Source organism: Chelon labrosus (genome assembly GCF_963514085.1).
Source record: "Chelon labrosus genome assembly, chromosome: 5".
Lineage (NCBI taxonomy): Eukaryota > Metazoa > Chordata > Actinopteri > Mugiliformes > Mugilidae > Chelon > Chelon labrosus.
The window spans coordinates 27,546,337-27,565,638 of NC_140341.1; the positions used below are offsets into that span (position 1 = coordinate 27,546,337).

At 42.3% G+C, this 19,302-nt stretch overlaps 1 protein-coding gene across 2 annotated transcripts; it reads left to right on the forward strand.

Annotated features, from left to right (window-relative positions):
- Window positions 1–10,259: 10,259 nt before the first annotated feature.
- Window positions 10,260–18,247, forward strand: LOC311488093 (arginine and glutamate-rich protein 1-A-like). Of its 2 annotated transcripts, XM_084544601.1 has the most exons (4): window positions 10,492–11,081; window positions 13,188–13,413; window positions 16,191–16,274; window positions 16,925–18,247. In XM_084544601.1, the coding sequence occupies exons 1-4, from the start codon at window positions 10,750–10,752 to the stop codon at window positions 17,087–17,089; spliced, it is 807 nt and encodes a 268-aa protein (XP_084400727.1). In that variant the 5' UTR covers window positions 10,492–10,749; the 3' UTR covers window positions 17,090–18,247. The 2 variants fall into 2 exon arrangements, 1 of the variants encoding a protein (XP_084400727.1); XR_014699067.1 differs by having other exon boundaries at window positions 10,260–11,081; window positions 13,188–16,274; window positions 16,925–16,990.
- Window positions 18,248–19,302: the final 1,055 nt, after the last annotated feature.

A 19,302-nucleotide genomic window follows, 5' to 3' on the forward strand; every position in this document is an offset into this window, starting at 1 on the left:
CAAGGCAGGGCACACATATATGAAGACACACGTGCGCAGGACAAAGGTTGGAATTCACCGTGAAAGGGCAAAGGATGAAGCTATACTGTGTCACTGACAGGGAGGGTGATGGATATGATGGATCAATCACCCTCTCAATTTAATCAGGACATCACTCACCAAACCCTATGGGATGGAGGCTTATAGTAAAGTGGAAGGGAAGGAAGAGGAGGAGGCAGGCAGCTAGAAGCTCTTTATAACCACATTTAACCCCTGATGAGCACTGGGTCATAAATCAAAGTATTGGACTAAGTGATAGAACTGAATTGATGTTAGCATTTGACAAAAAGGACAGTGGGTCCCCATGCTGTTATTTAAACCAGAGGAACTAAAGTTTTATAGGTATATGGAGTGGACAAATGCTGACCCGAAGATGCAGCTAAAAGAAGAGGATCGACAAAGTTGTCTGACTAAAAGTGTCTGTGCAAGATTTCACAGCGACCCGTTGAGTAGCTTTTGAGAAAAGGGTGGCTTGATGACAGACGAACGATGTCTTATACAGCACATTGTTCAGTAGAGGTGGCACAGTGGTGTAGTGATTAGTAGTCGTTAGTGTAATGCTGAAGAATTTGAGAATTTGTGTTTTCTCTGGGTGGTCTGGCTGAAATATCAAACTGTCTCAGTAAATGCTAAGAGTACAACCATTACTGATAATATAGTTGTTTTTTGCTTGTTAAAGAAGTAAGCACTTGTTCAGCTGCATTACTAACTCTGCCCCCAGGGTTAGTACACCCAGGCCTATGAAAGTGAAGACAATATCCACAGTCAGTCCACGATTGTCATCTCAGCACCCTTTTCAACAACCCAAGCCTGACTGTAAAATTAGTCTAATCCCATATTCCACGCCTTTCTTGTCAGCCCTTTTCCTCCACACACTAAAACTGCTACACTTGTCCATACCATTGACATTGTAACTGTGAAGACTACACAGCTGTGAGTGGGTCTACATTAAGTCAGCAAATTACATTTTTTCTGGCAGTTGTGACATTTCAGAAAGTTGGGTTGAGCAATGGTTCATCGTTACGTCTTTCGTTTCATTCGGATTGTTGCAGGTGGTTTGCCTGAACATAAGCTTGGTGCAAACACATACTGTAGACAATCAAGGTGGAGCCCTTCCTCAAGGCTATTCTTCTTCTGTAACTGCTTGTCCTGAGAGGGGTCGCAGGGGGGCTGGAGCCTATCCCAGCTGTCATTGGGCGAGAGGTGGGGTACACCCTGGACAGGTCTCCAGTCTATCTCAGGGCGAACACAGAGACAGACAACCATTCACAATCACATGCACACCTACAGCCAATTTAGAATCACCACTGAATCTAACCAGCATGTCTTTGGACAGTGAGAGGAAGCTTGAGTACCCGGAGAGAACCCACGCAGACACAGGGGGAACATGCAAACTCCATGGATTTAGAACTCGGAACCTTCGTGCTGTGAGGCATCAGTGCTAACCACCTCGCCACTGTGCCGTCCTCCTCAAGGCCAATATATTTACTTTAAATTCTATTTATATAGTGCCAGTAACAATACAGAATCCAAGAAAATCTCCCCTTTAACAGGATGAAACCTTGAGCAGACCCAAGCTCACATGAAGGGACCCATCTTCTTGAAGCCAGCCAGGAGACAGAAAAAGAGAGGGGAGAGAGGATGAGAAGAAAGGAACATGAACTTACATCTGTCATACATACATCTGACTAAAACATACATGTAGAATCTAATCACGATGCATACAAGAATACAAGGTACGAGAAACCGATAATGAATAAAAAATAATTTATCAATTCTTTACTCTAAGTATTATTTGCAGAAATGCTTTATGGATATACAGAGCGATCATAAACTCACAGGTATAGGGATAAACAAGAGCACAGGGGCAGAAAACTGTTAGTGCCAATATTAGTTTCATTTCAGATGAGTTAGCTGGTATAATGATTGAATATTACAGGTCTCATTGGCAGGCTGGATAATTATGCATTCAGGTAGGAACAGATGACTATAAAGACTTGGCAGGTGAGCATGGGTAATGTAAAGTAACTAATTATTAATCATTTTGTTATTTGCCCAGGTAAGGATGTCTGTCTGAGAGCCCAATGTTTATTAAAAGTAAAAAGTTCACCATACAGTGTGTCTTTTGTTGAGAACAACTCAAACACTGGGAAAGCACCCAGACGCAGGACTCCAGAGTTTGGGCATCAAAACAGGAATTTAAAAAACAATGATAAAAAAGAACTGGCGTCTGGAGTTCCAAAAGACACAAGGAGTTTGTTAGAAGCTAGCTGGCGACGACTGGAGCTTGGACTGCACCTGCAGCAGAGAAGGAAAGGCAGACAAATCAGGAACAGCTCAGAACGCAGACAGACAGACGGTTAATGGCTGGTTTATAGGTCGCTACCACCGAGGTAAACTGAAGAAGTGGTGATGAGTGGGAGAGCTGAAAGTCCTAAGTAGTGTTCCAGGCTTGATTGGATGATGAGAAGCAGGTGAGTCAGCAGCCCAGCCCCAGCGTACGCCCAGCAGCAGCTCCAATCAGCACGCCGTGAGGAAGAAAGGAAACAGACAGACACACAAAAATGCAGGCCCACAGAGGATGACAAGCTGACAGTATGGATGTCAACAAAATACCTCTCCTTCTTGCTGTCAACAGCTCGCCATCTTTTTCTAATATTCATACAGTATTTGGAGCATGCTCATGTGTGCACAGCCCCCACTGTAATATGTCTAGAAATATGCAGAAGTTGGGGCGCTCACCTGGTTGAGCAATTTAAAACACAGTTCACTGTGAAAAGAGGTCAGCACATGCATCCCCTCCAGAACCGTGTCTAATCTGATGGAGGGATGTGTGGAGCAACACAAGATGCATGCTGTTGCTGTTGTCAGAGCTTTTCCTGTAAATTCGGCATAGAGCTGAGACTGGCACCAATCTGACACAGCTTGAGGGACACATCGCCTCACTCACACTGATGTACTTGTTGTGCTTAAGATTATAGAAACTAATGCAGGGAGACTAAAGTCAGTGTTTAGTGCTTTCATCTCGGTATGAATGTTCTCCCCATGCCATTCAATCATGATGAAGTGTTTCCTGAAAAGAAGCCAGAAAATCCACATCTGAGATGTGAAGCTGTTCCGGCCTGAGTAGATAGAAATCTCTGCTGCATATTTGCGCTGCGCTGATTAAACTGAGTCATGCCGTATTCAGACGCAGCAAAGCAGTGAGCTTCCTTTGAGTAATGTTTGCGTAATGCTAAGACGATGAGTGCTGCCGAGTGAGGAAATGGGTTTATGAACATGAAAGCCGTCCCCTAGTTGTGCATGCTTCCCAAGAAAAGTGCTTTGAGTGATAGCTGAACGTTAAATAAGACCTTGGGTCTTTCCTTTTTGCTGGTTCTTGAGCTTTCACACACTGGCAACTCGGTGCTCACAGCGTCACTGTGACTGTTTCGTCAGGAAACAGCCATTGTTACAGTGGGGAACAGTGGCGAGTGTGAATTGTGAACTGTATGTGTTTGGCGGCAGGAGGAGGAGGAGGAGGTGGGTGCAGCCTTGTGATGGATGTGTCTCGCTTCCTGTTTGTAGTTTCTCAGGAGTGCTCATTTTCCCATGCAGGGGATTGTGCACACACACTTGCTGCGAAGCACACAGTGGGAGAAAGTCAGGCCCAAGAACAAGGAGTAGAGGGAGATGAAAGAGTTGCAGGAGTAAATCACATTCCCCTCGGACTAAGAGATATACGCCAGGAGGGCTAGATAGTCTGTTAAGTCAAACTCTTCATTCCCTCCTGTATTGGCATTAAACTGTAGCCTGTGGCACATACTCATGGTGTTATCATATTTTTATCTTTTGTTATCAGTTGAGCAAACATGTATCAACCCTATGCAGTCATTCCCAGGTTTTAATTTCTGCTCATAATTGCCCCTACACGTGATTTACTCGTTTCAGTTCTGGATGACAGAAAAAGGACGGGACCTCCAGGGTACTGCGCCAAGACAAGAGGAGAAGCAGACCGTTCGTCTCAGATGAAGACAGAGACAAGAGCTTGACTGGATCAGCTTCCAGTACTTCAAACCTGACCCCTGACCTTTCCATTTGGCCCGTCAGAATCACCTGTCCTCCTCTCTCTCTTTTTGACCAGCCCCCTCAAGTAAGATGACCCACCGCACTGACCACCGCTTGTCGCATATATGTGGTGGTGACAGCCAAGCTCCCTCTGAGTCTTTTGTCGCAGAGGTCATCTCTGAAGCTCATCTAACATTTAATTGCATCTCTTGGGAAGAAGGAGACGTGCAAGTCACATGCAAGGTCTGCACCGGCTCTGACACAAACAAATCGTCTGGAGGAAGACATTAGGCATATGGTAGTCGCACTGAATAGAGAGCTTTTTTCAGGGTTGGCGAGTTTGAATTGAGTGAATCACTGGGATTGCTGTTCTTGAGTGATGGTCAGTCAGAGGATGGACATCTGGCCAGTGAGAGTTTACTTTTGACTATATCAACATTTGTCATTCCTGCCTTAACAGATCTATATTGAAATTCTTATCTAGCATAATAATAAATCTTATATTACATTTGCAGCTACTTCAGTGACAGTTTCAGTTTTCTGTATAAAGGAGTTCCCACCAGACAGCCAGTAAGCACGGTGGAAAACAATAGCTTTTCCAAAAAAGAAGAGTAAGTCTGATTTACATCTTGGGGAAGAATGGCACCATAATGTAATTTCTTTCCTGATCACAGCAAAGTAAGAGATTATCATCACAGCTGTTCCTTCCATCTGCAGCAGCTTGTTTATTGATCAAATTATTTTTTTGCACACCATGCGCCTGCTGCTGTTTCTGTTATCTGTGCGGGTAGATCAGGTCTAAGTACCCACAGGTTCATTGAGGTCAGGTTTGGCTGTACTTGGTTCTCCTCAGATTGCGTATCTCTGCTTTGAGACCCAAGCCACATGTTTTCCATGTGTAATGTCAGAGGATCAGAGCCCCAGTGGAGACCTTTAGACACAAATACATAGAACATGACACACAGCTAGTTTAATACAAAAGAGTCCACAGACTGAGCAACCCTAACCCTAACCCTAACCCTAACTACAAGTAGTATATTAAAAATTAATGAATGCCCTGGTCTTTCCCTAAACTTAACAAATGTGCTTTGCGCTGCCTCTGAACATTATCTGGCAAATGGTTTTGTTTGTCAAAATAACTGGGAAAATAGTTTAGTAATATTAGGTAAGGTCCAGATATGTTTGCTTTTGTGCCCTGGAAAATAGGACTTTCCTGCCAACTTGCACTGCCACTCAAATTAGAGTGTGTGCACTTCAAGCCCATGTTCATTGTACAACTGTAACTTGAATATGTTTTGATAAACAGATCAAATAAGAATAGAATGCCATTTTGTCATTGTTCATGTACAATAAAATTGAAAGAAGGCAGACCTTCACAGAGCAAGCACAGCAAAACTATCGAAATATCAAAAGCTATAAAAAGAAACGTATCGACTCTAACATAAAAGTTAAACAACAAGACAGATCACTTTATTGCATGACCCCGTTTTCTTAAAGAGTTCAAGACTTAGCAGCATTTAGTGATTTATGACTCTGGGTTAAAACAGTTTTTAAGTCTGTTTGTCCTTGTTTTGATTGTCGTGTAACATCTGCCTGAAGGCAGCAGTTCAAACAGACAGGGTCCTGGGTGGGATGGGTCTTTGAAAACGCTGCAGGCTTTATTGAGAGAGAGGGAATTGTGTAGACCTTCCAGGGAGGAGAGAGGACAGCCGATGATCTTCTGGGAGGTGTTGACAGCACTCTGGAGTGTTTTCCTCTCTGCTATTCTCCAGCTGGCAAAAACCACACACAGATGCGGTACACTGCATGCAAATGCTTTTTGATTCAGTTGGTTCTTCCAGAGAGGGAAAGTCTCTGCTGTATTGTGCGGTTTATACCTCTGCGTCAATTTGGCGGTGTAGCTACGGCGACAGCCCGGACCCTAACGCCATAACCTGACATGCACCTCCCCAGAAATGTAACTTCACGTTACGGCGACGCAGACTGCAAGTGCTGTGATTGGTAATAGCGTATTTCCACTTGAGTATTTCAGGCTGCTTCTCCATCTCTGCAGTTTTTGAACTGATTGTTTTGGATCAATAAAGATGGAACAAATCGAGGAAAGGTATAAACCGTGCTTAACTTTGTAATGATTCAGTGTTTGCTCTCCAGGTCAGGTCCTCATCTACAGTATGTGAGCGCCCAGGAACTGGCTGTCCGAGTCCCTCTCCACACAATCCCCACTGATATATAACAGCTGAATGTCAGTTTATTTTTCTTTCTGTAGTATAAGATCTGCTCCTTATTCCAAGGTGAGACCCACCACTATTTTTACGTCTGGAAACGTATCTATGGTGGTGGTGTGCAGTTATAAGTGTAGAAAGTAGGGGGCTCAGCACAAAGCCCTGTGGAATACCAATGCTGAGAGTGAGTAGATGTGGAGGCCTACTCCAACCGTCTGTGGGTGATCCGACAGGAAGTCCTCAGTCCAGAGGGAGACAGAGTAGGACAGTAACAAAAAATGTGTCAGTCAACATCAACCTAACTGTACAATTGCAATTTTAAGCAGACAAAGTTTGACCTGATCAGAATGATCATCTATTGCACTTGGTCCAGTCCATATGCCAGGGGACATCTTGAGTAGGAGCCAAGTGGACAAGCAAGGATCGCTAATACAATACAGACAACATTTAACTCAAAGCAAATGCTTGTAGTTGTACAGCATTTATTGTGGGCACGTGTAGTAAACACTACATACACACTCATCGGAATCACTAGAGAATAAAAATACAGCTCTCACGAGTGGGAAATAATTGGTGTCATTTGTCTGCAGACTGCCTGCCACTTTCCAGTCCAATGACCTCTACCTCCTCCTCTCCTTTCTTCCATATCCTCAATTTCTTCCCCGTCCTAAAATCTCCACCTTCGCCATCCTTCCCTTTTGTCTCCCTCCGTTCCTCACTTCTCACATACCCAGCCCGAGGTGAAAGGACTGTTCTCATTCAGTTTAGTGGAAGGGTTGGGGGGGTGGGGCTGGACTAGGGGTGCTTGCTTTCAGGTTCTCTTCCTCAATGGCTCTTTATGCCAGGACCCTTGGGTCATCAGCATGACAATATGACAATGTGGCAGAGCTTTTTAAAAGAGATCCTGTGTTTGTTAAGTGTTTTTCCCCCTGAAGAGCAACCACGGGCAGGGTCAGGGGACGTGAAAAGTGCCTGTGAAAGGAGAGGGCCAACTTTGATCAAACAATAGGATGGACTTTTTGATTAACTTGAGCCAGGAGAGCGTTTCTTTTTTTTATTTTTTATTAAAGCTGAAATTACTACCTTTAACTTTAGAGAGTCTTAGATGTACAGCATACTGAAAATCATTTGAAGGGATTTGGTATTTGAAATTTTTTTTAATATTTCCCAGACTTATGAACACCTTTTGAGTTGTGTATAGTGTGAAATTGTGTTAAAGGAGGAGAAAACAGGAGTCGTAACCCATGAATATCACTGGGATCTGTACAAACTCCCTCTATAGTAAAAGTTCTATGAGTAAAAGACACTTGGGGGTCTTTTGAAATACTGTAAATCCCATGTCCAATTCACCAGACCAAAGTGAGATTTGAAAAAACTTAACTGGCCTATCACAATGAGTGACAAGATTTCATACAGCAGAAATTAAACAAAAAAATGTTACATTTATTTTAGTTATACAAGTAAAAAACAAAAACAAAACTGCCCGTGTATAGAACATAGACCTTTTAAAATTGTGGCAGGACACATGTTAATAACAGATAAAGCCCAGTGTGACACAATCCCACATATACTGGCCAGTGTCTGGAAATACTCAGCAGGATTATGGTTCTCAAATATTATGAGGCTATGGACCGTTTGTTAGGACTGCTGCTGAGCTTCCTAACAAACTAAACTAAAAAGTCCACGACTTATTTATCATTTCATCATTTTACTCACTCTCAAGTGCGCAATACATGTATCTCTGGTATTTTTTTGTCCTCATTGTGTCATTTCTGTGTGCATACAAGCCTCTACCATTTCAACCGGCTTTTATTTTTCAACTTTTCTCTAACCATATTCTTGTATTTAGTTTTTTCATAAACTATATTTTTGCGCTGTCCTGCCCCACGAAGCACTTTCTTCATTAGACCAAAATTCTAACTCCTGTAAAAATGTAAGCAGGACATTTCTGATGTTCATAAGGTACAGAATCCATCCATTATCCATCCATTAAGATATCATTTCTAAAAGCTCCCAAGCACACAAGTGGTGTTTTATCTTCATGATATCATCACGGTGCACAGTCCATGGAGTGGGTGGGAACCCACATTCAGGGCCAGTGGGGGAAAACATGTTTGATCAAGTGCAGTGGGATTCATCATCACTAAAGTTATTTTCATTTTAGTGTGTGTAGGGACCTTCTTTGCATCCAGTATTCGGTTTTCTCTTAATATACAATGGTCCCAATGTGTCAGGGTATGAGGGACGAAGGCATCTTTGTTTCATTGTTGTTGTTTTTCATTGCTCAGACTGATTTTAGAGTAAAATAGACACTGATTGATAATGCTAATAAGAGAGATACTATGTGGCCGAGTTAGTTTTGATATTGGCCAAGACTTCTGCTCCAAAGGAGTAAGAGGGGCCCCTGTGTCACACACATTATACAAATTTAAGTCTGGACTAACAAGTGATTATTAGTGATGTATCTAAATAGTTTCTTCTGAGATCCCCTTTGAAGCAAGACAATGGCTCGACATCCCCATCTTCCCAGACTGTGTGATGAAAAGGAGAAAAACTCATTTACACATCCACAGCTGGTTCCCAAGTTCAGCTGCAACACCCGTCACCACCCCAACCACTTCCATTTACTCTAGAACTCTCTATACCCCTATGAAATGTTTCTGTAATTCATCAAAAGGGGGCTTTAGGCTTCTCTACCACCACAAGTTACTCAAAACTGATTATTCTTCCTTAAACAAAGGATAAAGAGAAAGAGATGGTGGGAGGGAGGACACAGACGAATGCACAGTTCTTCATCACGCAGGCCATTCTGCATCGGTGTGGATATGGCAGTGACTCATCTGACAAGTGTTATCAGCTAGCAGCAGCTAAAATTATTCATGATCTACAATCAATGATGCACACGACACAACACTTTGTGAGCAAATGATTTCTTTCTACTAAAATTAGACTGAGCTGTAATTATTGAAAAAAAATCTTCTGAAGTTAGGGCACTTTCATTTTTAGCTTGAGTAGTGTGACCTTTTCAAAACTGGTTCACTGGGCTTTTGAGCATGTGTTTTTAAATATAGTAATGCTAGGTTATTTTGAGCGCAGCACTCCAGGGAGAGTTATCACAATGGCCTCATTTTTCCAGAGTGGGATGGCAATCTTTGCATGCAAGATTGTGTCATTGTCAGGTTGTGTTTTTTTTTCTTCTCTTTGCTCCCTCTTTCTGTTTGTTGGTCAGTTATCTGATGTTCTTTTCCCTATATATTTACAAGCTTGGAGAAAAGGATCACTTTAGTCCCCGTGCGTGAAATAAATGTTTAAAAATGGACATAGGCACATGGACATAAGTTAAATGCAGGTCAAATATGGACAAATTGTCAAAAAGTCAATGTTGAATTTCTGTCAAGTTCAGCTCTGCCTGTTGTTGAATAAGGCAACACATCCTTTTGCACTTATTTATGTTGTTTTGTGAGTCTTTGTGGTTGTTATATTCCTAATTATAGCATTTATTTCTCTTTATGGCTGCTTCATGTATTTTTGTTTCATTGCCCATTTCTTTGACATTTTGCAACTGAAGTCACATCCCGAAGTCATTTGACTTTTTCATTCAGTTTACATACAACATCATGAACTGCATTAAATTCAGTCTGTTCATTTAGATTACATTATACACAGTCTGATCCGGTTTACTTTCCACTGAATCAATCAGTAAAGTGGTGCATTAGCACTTCTAGTGTAGCTTCTCACAATATAAAAACAGTGTATAAAACAGTATTAAGAGTGAACATCATCACAACACCTGCTGCTCCCCCAGAACTGGCTAATAGCTTAAACTTCAGTTCCCACTGCTACAGGTTGACTGTTCAATTACATATATATTTTTTATCAGATCAGTATTTCAATTATTGTATACTAGTATGTTTTATATTTCTATTTGGTCACACACATTATTAATTGCACAAAGAACAATGCCTACTTCAGGTGCACAAACCTTTCATTGTGTCATTAATTAATTTGAGAACATTAATTTATTTGTGCAAACAAGGTTATTTCCCTCCAAAAAGCTTGCCAGACTCATTAGGATTTAAATATATTCTATTCTGCACAGAGCCAACCTTGTGATTTGAGACAGAATAAATAAATGTTTATTTAAAAAAATGGTGATAGTCGAAGGCCGACGGAAAATGCCGAAAGCCGCGGTGCATGCTGGGAAACTACAAACTCGACGAACCGCCATCTTTCTTTACAGCGAGTTAGTAGGGCAAATAACAACGAGTTTCAAATGATTATTTCTCCAAAATAGAACCGTTGGAGCAACTATACTTAACCTTTTATCGTATATAACAAGTAAAGAGAGAAGCGGGTGGGGCGAAGTTTCTGATATAATATACATATCAACTGTAACGCACGGCGGTTTGGCGTAGGCGCTCGACAAGTGGAGGTGGTCAACATGGGCCGCTCTCGAAGCCGCAGCTCGTCCCGGTCTAAACACTCCAAAACCAGCAAGCACAGTAAGAAACGGAGCCGGTCTCGGTCTAAGTCGAGGGACAGGGAGAGGTCCAAGAAGCGGTCTAAGTCCCGGGAATCGAAAAGGAATCGGCGCAGAGAGTCTCGCTCCCGCTCCCGGTCCACCACAGCCTCGTCTCGTAGAGAGCGAGCAGCCTCGCCGCCGGAGCGCATCGACATCTTTGGCAGGACGCTGAGCAAGAGAAATGCCCTGGACGAGAAGCAAAGGAAGGAAGAGGAGGAACGAAAGGCAGAAATGGAAAGGCAAAGGAAAATGTGGGTATATTCAACAAAGAGCCTCCGCGAAGGACGTTACATAACGCTGCCCGCATGAAACTGCACGAAGTGCTCAGCTAAATGCTAGGCTAGCTGCATTCAGTTGTATAGACAATGTTAGCTCTTTGCACTAGCAAGCTACAAGCTACAAGCATCCCAATGTCGGCCGGCACAGGGCCCTGAGTGCACTGATGATTGTCCCTGTCGTGGCAGACTACTGACCTTTTCAGTTGGATTGCACCTCAGGTTTTAGTTTTATAATGGATAGTTGCTATTAATATGCACCTGTTTTGAAGGTGTTGCAATATGTGGTTTTAGAAGTTCCAACTTAAAATTCACCAAGTGGCCATAAAGTTAAGCTTTCGCTTTCTTGCGAATGTTTTTAGCTCAGCGTGGTCTTCTACATTGTCAGTCAAATAATGGCTCTGAAAGCAATTCATCAGTTTCCATTGCTGTATCAGTGTATTCTGCTGATTAAGCTGTAGTATCAAGCATTTCTTATACTATATGCTAAATTTCACTGCACATAATGACTATTTTTCAAGTAAATTATTTTGCGTGATGATTTATTTTAACAAGAAATCAATGAATCAAGAGACCACTTCTAACTTCTAATTCTACTTAATACTATTGCTCACAAAAGTTTAAGTTTAGCTAATAGGAAAGAGCTGATAGAGAAGATGCGTTGCTATATCTTGCCTTCATTGGCGCAGATAGTGTTGTGTATGATTTAACTTTAATAACTTGTGCTTACTGTAAAGGAGTATGCACTTGTATTATTAAAGTTACTTACACAAAACAGTCGATGTTTAACAAGACTATATTTACATAAACTGCTCGCAACATGTAAATACACTCGAAAGTGAAGTTGCAGTGCTATTAATTAAAATCTGCTCTAGGGAGTCTTCATTGAGACCTTGTCAGAAACGCAACAGATAAGGACAACAAAGTTCACGAAAATTACACTTCTCATTTTGATATCAGAGGGCCCCATGATGTATTTTCTTGATTTGATCATACATACTGGTTGTGCTGCTGTGGCAGACCATTTATTTGTTCAGTTTTTGTTTGGGTTTCTGTTTAAATAGTTACGACATGTAATGTGTGACTAATTTTTAGTATTATGGCAGCTGTGAATATAAATATTTTGATATTTTTAACATATTTTAACAATCAAAGACATAGAATACACTGACGCGTTGTTGTAGCCAGATGCTAACTGCACACCAAAACCTGGATCCATTGCTGCAGTAGTGAAGTTGCAAGTCCTGACAGAAGTGAAACAGTCAGTATTCTCGGTCTTAAAACGCTTCAGCAGTTGCCACATACAATGGTTGTGGCTCGTTCATTGTCTGGTGGCAGGTTCTATCTGTTGGACAGGAAAGCTGCTTTTGTGTAGCTAAGTGTTGTGGCCAGAGGCAGACAGACACCTGAGATCTTAGCCTCTGTCCCACATCTGGTGTCCTGGGTGACTCTCCTTTTCTACAACTTAACAGCCACAGGGCCACTTAACCAGGTGTACAAATATAAATGCAAAGACACAAAGACTAGTCAGATAAGGAGGGACTTGCAAATGGGCTGGGTATGGACTCTGGTTTCCCAGTGGCTGTCAGAGTGAAACCAGATCCTTGGACGGTGGAGAGTGTGTTCACAGTTGTGCTAGGAGCGGTGTGACAGCACATCTTCCAAGTCTTTTATAGTAAAATGAACGCTTTTGAAGTTCAGAGTGCAGCTGGAAGTGAAAAAATTGCACTTTAAAAAAAAAGCATTTTCAAAAGGTAAACAAGTTGACAGGTGACCTCCATCTTCATTAACCTTTCACGCTGCCTTTGAACTGGATGGGTTCTTTCATTCTCACATGTGTAGTAGTAGGCTGGTAAAGGCTAAAATTTCACACATTTGAAATACCTGGGGTGTGAAGCCAGCCTTTGAGCACAACATAAATGGTCTTACCTATGAATAGCTTTGTAAAAAGTTTTTTGCACTTATGTTAGAGTTTAGAGCTGTAACATAAAGCACATAAAGCTTGGGTTCGACAAATGCAGCTTTTCTACGCAGAGCCTAAGTAATAATTTCTGATTTCTGTGTCTTTGCACTGTCCTCCAGCCGGCAGCAGGAGATTGAGGAGAAGCTGATTGAGGAGGAGACGGCGCGGCGAGTGGAGGAGCTGGTGGCCAAGCGGGTGGAGGAGGAGCTGGAGAAGCGCAAGGACGAGATTGAACGGGAGGTGCTGCGGCGTGTCGAGGAGGCAAAGCGCATCATGGAGCGGCAGCTGCTGGAGGAGCTGGAGCGGCAGCGGCAGGCTGAGCTGGCAGCACAGAAAGCCAGAGAGGTAACGCTCGGTCGTTTGGAACGAAGCCCCTCTATTCCCTCTACACCTCCCCAACTCCTTACCGCCCTGTCCCCCACCCAGTCACCCATTCTGGCTGGTGCCAGGACATGTGGATCGGTGGAGGTGAAGGGGCCCTCATTCTCTTTTGCTTGTAATGTAACCCAGCCAAGGCACAACACAAGTTTCAGTACTGCAGGAGAGCCAATGCAGAGTCAGGAAGCAGACACCCAGCATGGAAATAATGTGTTAAATAGCAAAAGTGGAGTAGTCCCATTCATTTCTCTTCACACAACATACAGAAAACATAGAGCTAGAGGGACCACACCAGTTTGAGAGTCTGCTAATGAGCTGTAATCAGCTGTAGTCTGCTGAACTGTATCTATAGACGTTTGGTAAGAATGTTAAAGCATTTAAGACATGTTATTCACTGGAGAGCATGGCTAAAATGAAATTAAAATGGGGAAACAAAATGCATCAAATGGACTCATATCTCCTGTTCATTAGATTGTAGCATTAAAATTTATGTGTTCTGATTTCTCACAGCCACTTCCAAGTTTTGCACAAAGAAGCTTGATTTTGGTTTATGATATCCCAGCTTTTCAGGAACTGAGTTTTGCCATGGCAGGGTTACAAAAATTTATGGACATTATTATTTTTTTCCCCTGATTCAGTGTCAGTTTTATAAGATGACACTTTTACAGTCATCTCTTTGTCTATCACCAACCAATTTTAAGCTTTTCCAAAATGCCTGACGTTCTTTTTGAAAATTTAAAGCATGTTTTTATGTAGTCCATCTAGTCCATTTTTAATTAAAAGCCTGACACTGTACTGGCTTTTATTGTGCAGTTTTCAAAGGAACGTTCGCGGGCTTGCCTAAATTTAGTATTTGGCTATTTTTTTTTTTTTTTTTTTTTTTAGAGAATAAAGACAGCTGTCCGACAAACCGCGTGCCAACCTCCCCAGGCATCCTTAAGCTAAAATGGGGTTTGTTTACACTACAGTAATACTGTATTTTGAATGAGAGGGGCAGTTAAAGCCTACTGACCCTGACCTGCACAGGGAGTAGCCATTGGCTCGGTACTAATAGGGCGAGAAATGCAGTCCAACTGTCCCTTCATTTAGTTACTTACATTTACTTAGTCACTGCTCTCCTGCTTTCTGCTTTGTCGCTACCACTCTGCTCCTTCTAAAGCTCCCATTCTCTATCCCAGACTATGTTTACCCATGGGACTGGTAGAATTAGTAAGACTCGTCTGTAAAACCAGAAGATTACGGCTTGCTTTGACGTATTTAGCTTAATAAAGGTCAAGCCAAAGCAGCAGTCCAGGCTTTATTCTAATAGGAGTTTTTGAACTCAGAGGATTTCCTGTCTCTCTTACTCTCAGGCTTAAGTCACGTTTGATGTGAAGAACTATTAATTATATTTGTTTAATTCACAGACAGTTTGTCCTGTACAGGTTTTCTGTACCACCCGCTTACCATCTCTTTTAACAATCCTTGTTTTAAGAATCTTCTATTAGATGGCATCTGCTCTGGAATGCATAATGATGGACCACTACATTTCCTGTATGACAAGGTTAACTATCTCTAGTCTAACCTTTATCTCTACATTTTTTCTAATATTAATTATTTTATGCAGTTAAAGAGATTTTTTTCCCTGGAGAAAGAAATGTGTTGTTCTGTACTCATGACTTGCTTTTTCTATAGGGCTGCTTCTAAGTTTGATGTTGTTTTTTTGTAAATACATTTGTGTTGTTTTTATTTTTCGAAACACAACTCACCACCTTTTTAACTAGCACTTGACCTGAGCTGGCCTGCAGCCTTTCAGCTCATCTGTGACTTGTGTCCTGTACTGTAAGTGTACCGTGGTCGGCTCCTCCTCGAACACGCAGACACCTCTTTGTACTGTATGCTCCTTCACCCTGCTGTCGTCTTGAGTGGGGACTGAGCCACTGTAAAGAAAAGGAAAAACAAACAAATCAAATGAATGCGAGCTGCAGGCGCAAGCTAAGCAGTACAGAGATCAGAGTTATAAAGAGGAATGCCGCGGGCATGGTATGGCAGAATCCCCCATACCTATCCACCCACCCACCCATCCCAGGAGCACTTCTCTGTCTCTGCAGGGACCACACAGTCCGGACGAGACAGTAAATATTCAACCGTTTAATGCCGAATGCTTTCACCAGTTGTGTAGGTACACAGGCAAGGAAAATGCGTAGGTATACGTGCATTGGTGAGCCAAAACTATTCCCTCCATTATTTGTATCCTTTTCTTCTTGCATATAATGATGTTAAAAACAGCAATTGTATTTTTTTCTAGACTGTATTCTCTGTCATTTTTATACATGTCTTCTATTTATGAGTGTGATGAGTGGGTTCCCCCCCTTTTGAATTTTGTGTTTAGATTTACATTGTCCATCACAATAAAGCAGCCAGTGTCCCAGGTGTGGCTTAGCTTTACTTTTTTCTAGGAGGGTAGTAGCAATAGTAAAGAGAGGGCATTAACATAGCAGGTCCATTTTCCTCCCACAGTTTCTTTATGCTTTGTGCCCCCCTCTGTGTATTTAAAACAAGGCTGACTGCAAAGAATGCCACAGTGTGGTCATGTGCGAGAGGATAAACAAACTTTTCTGTGGTGTAATGAGTTACGTGTGTGTGCTTGCTGGCGGTGACTGTCTGCGTGTGACACAATTAGAGGGTGAGCATGTGTGTATGTGTCGGTGCTTCGTGGCCGTAGCCTGTTCGTGCGCTAACATGGCATCGTGTCACCCATCTAGGAGGAAGAAAAATCTAAGCGGGAAGAGCTGGAAAAAATCCTGGAGGAGAATAACCGCAAGATTGCCGAGGCTCAGGCCAAACTGGTATGCCCTGCCCTGCGAACAACACCGCCGCTGCTTTATTGTCTTTCATTTGATACGTTGTCTTGTTTCTTGAACAAATTGAACTCTGATTTAAAATATTTTGTTATTCCTTGGTCACTAGCACTAACTGTCCCCTTTACACTTTTAATGCTCTCAGAAATGCTGAAACCTAGCAGTGCATATGACATACCACACCACAAGTGGATAGATTATTTTTTTGTATCCTCCTTTTTTTATTTATAATTGTCCTAATCACATTCAGCGATACAAGATAGCAATCATGACTGCACATATGTACTATGTTTATGTGCCTTTTAAAAACTCTGATATATATATATATATTTATTAAGACATCAGTGCTACCACAATATGACCAAATGACTTAATGGTGCTTTTTAAGGAGACCATTTCTATTGAGTGACTCTGAATTGATGGTTATCATAAAGCAGTATATATTTCATTCAAGCTTGTACAAGCTGAGGCTGTAATAAACAGCGGCAAACACAGACGCACAAAGAAAAGCAGAAACTGTAGATTCTGCTAGAACTTAAGAACGGATGAAGCAAGTGTGAATGCCAGTAGTTTGTGGGCACAAGGCTCAGATAACATTATCCATCTCTGACCTCCTTGTTCCAACTTTTGTCTGACAGGCTGAAGAGCAGTTGCGTATTGTGGAAGAGCAGAGAAAGATCCATGAGGAGCGCATGAAGCTGGAGCAGGACCGTCAAAAGCAGCAGAAGGAGGAACAGAAAATCATCCTTGGCAAGGGCAAATCCAGGCCCAAACTCTCCTTCTCCCTTAAGGCCACCGAATGAGATGCTCCCCCTTCATCTACATGTCACGCCCAGCCTTCATCCCCACCCAGCTCTCCTCCTCATCGTTCAGCCCCACTCCTCCGCTATGGAACGCTCGCTTCGTTTTGGAAGTGCTGACGGAAGGCAGAGGAAAGGGGCTTAACCCAGTGAGTGAACTTTCTCATCCTTGTGAAGGCCAACGTTGTCCCTCCTGGTCTTGAAGAGGAAGCGGCTCTCACCCTCGAAGGATCTGACTGCTCCCTCCGTCCTTCCTCGGCCCGCCACACAAATGACTCGTTTGTTTTTGTTTGTTGTTTTTTTTTTCTTGATTTTACTTTCATTTTTAGGGAAATTGAACTTTGATGTAGAATGCTATAACCTGTCCCTCCCCCCGTAAGTCTTAACTCTTGTGTAACAATGAGCAGCTATGCGTTTGCGCCCTTCATCACAGCCAGCAAACGACAACAGAAAGACAGTCCTGATAGAGAAGAAGTACGCTTACTGTAAAACCTAGTGCAAATTGGGAGTTGGCTTGTGGTTTTTTCATTTTTTTTTAAAGTAAGACCCTTAAATTGGCTGACACAGTGGTAACAAATCACAGCACAGCATTTGAAAGCACAGTTTAACTTCCCGTCCAGTTGACAGGTTTGTGTCTTCCACCTCCCTTACTTCCTTTGCCCATATGCTGTTCTCACCATAGAAATCTACAACTTCTTTTCTCCCTGCTTCGGCTCTATCTGCCATGTGTGTACTTGTTCTAAATGACATAACAGCATGTTGTCTTGAGGGGAAACATGAAGCTCATGTTTGATTTGAAGTTGCTACAGTGCAGGTGAAGTTGACCCCGACTCAAAAGCTACCACTGATTGAACCACAAACCAACAGGATACGTGTCGTTTCTAAGATAAGGGGGCCTGTGGGTAATGGAGGAGACAGGGCTTTTCCTTTATGATGTAATGTAATTAGCCTTGCTGTGACATGCTGACTCCTACTATCTCTCTTCCCCTGAGTTCAGATTGCATTATGAAAATGATTCATGGTAACAAAACTAAAAGTCGCGGCAATGGTAAATACTTGAGCTTTGTTTTATCAGACTCTGTGAATTGTACAAAAACTCCCAACCTTCAGGCCGTGTTCTGTTTCAGAGTTATGTTGTAGTAAATTATCTGGGCAAGATGCCTCAATTGGTAAGTCTTGATTTGTAGAGGATGCACAAGTTCAGGTAAGAAAAGGTTTGAGGTTAGAGCGAATGTGTGCGAGTGTGTTTGTGTGTGAATGGTTGTGACTGACGGACTGACCTCAGGTGGGTATAATGACTTCTTACTGTAGGATCTTGATTTGTCATACAACTTTCCCCCAACTGTCAAGGGTCTGAACAGATTAATAAATCCATTGAATGCCTATAATGACGTCTGTTGCTCTTTATTAACTCCCTGTAATAACGTTGCATAATTTGGTGGCACTAGCAGTTTGAGACCAATACAGACGCTGACATGTGAAGTCTGTGGTGACTGAGATCACTGCACACCAACCATGAGTTCAGCAATGCTTTAATATATTCAGCACACTCAAGTTTGAGTATTTGGATATTGACATTTTGGTTTACCACGCAAAAAGCTGGCTAATAAATTTGGTTATAAATATCAACTAAATTAACATTTAGGCACAGATGAAGATTCATGTCTTCATCCGTGCACCCATGTCTCTCATGACTGATCTGTCCCAAAGTTAAAAAGCAGTACCCAAATATTTCATTAAAGTCGAGTTAAGACCACAGTCTCACTCTTTGGGCTTTTTTTTTTCTTTAAGACTGCAGCTGGGCCATTCTCAGTGTCCACATTTTGAGTTACGAAAAGTATTAATTACAGTACTGCACAGACCGTGGAGTTGATCGAGTAGATCCTCTATTGCTTCTTTGCAGAGTGCTAACCTGCTCTCGCCAGCTGACATTCACACATGTGCTCAGAGCTTTGTCCCAGGCTTGCATCTCATCCGCATCGGTAAGTTCAAAGCCATTAAGACCTGATCTGTTACCAGACCATTCTATCATTGTTTCCATGGGATTTTCTTGACATGTCGTTATCTGACACGGGTAGTAGCATTGCATTGGGGGGGTCTCTTGGGATTTTATTCTCTGCTAGTACCTCCAATCTATTGTATGTGGAGAAATAATTAGCAAAGTGGAGCTTGTGGTTGAAGCAGTGGATGAGTTACCAAGTCCCAGTTGCTTGCTG

What these genes read in the sequence shown, in the direction of transcription:
- LOC311488093 (XM_084544601.1), top strand. Translation starts at nt 10,750, where the DNA reads ATGGGCCGCTCTCGAAGCCGCAGCTCGTCCCGGTCTAAACACTCCAAA. An exon ending in CAGCACAGAAAGCCAGAGAG is followed by an intron (nt 13,414 to 16,190) that starts GTAACGCTCGGT and finishes TCACCCATCTAG; the next exon opens with GAGGAAGAAAAATCTAAGCG. An exon ending in CCGAGGCTCAGGCCAAACTG is followed by an intron (nt 16,275 to 16,924) that starts GTATGCCCTGCC and finishes TTTGTCTGACAG; the next exon opens with GCTGAAGAGCAGTTGCGTAT.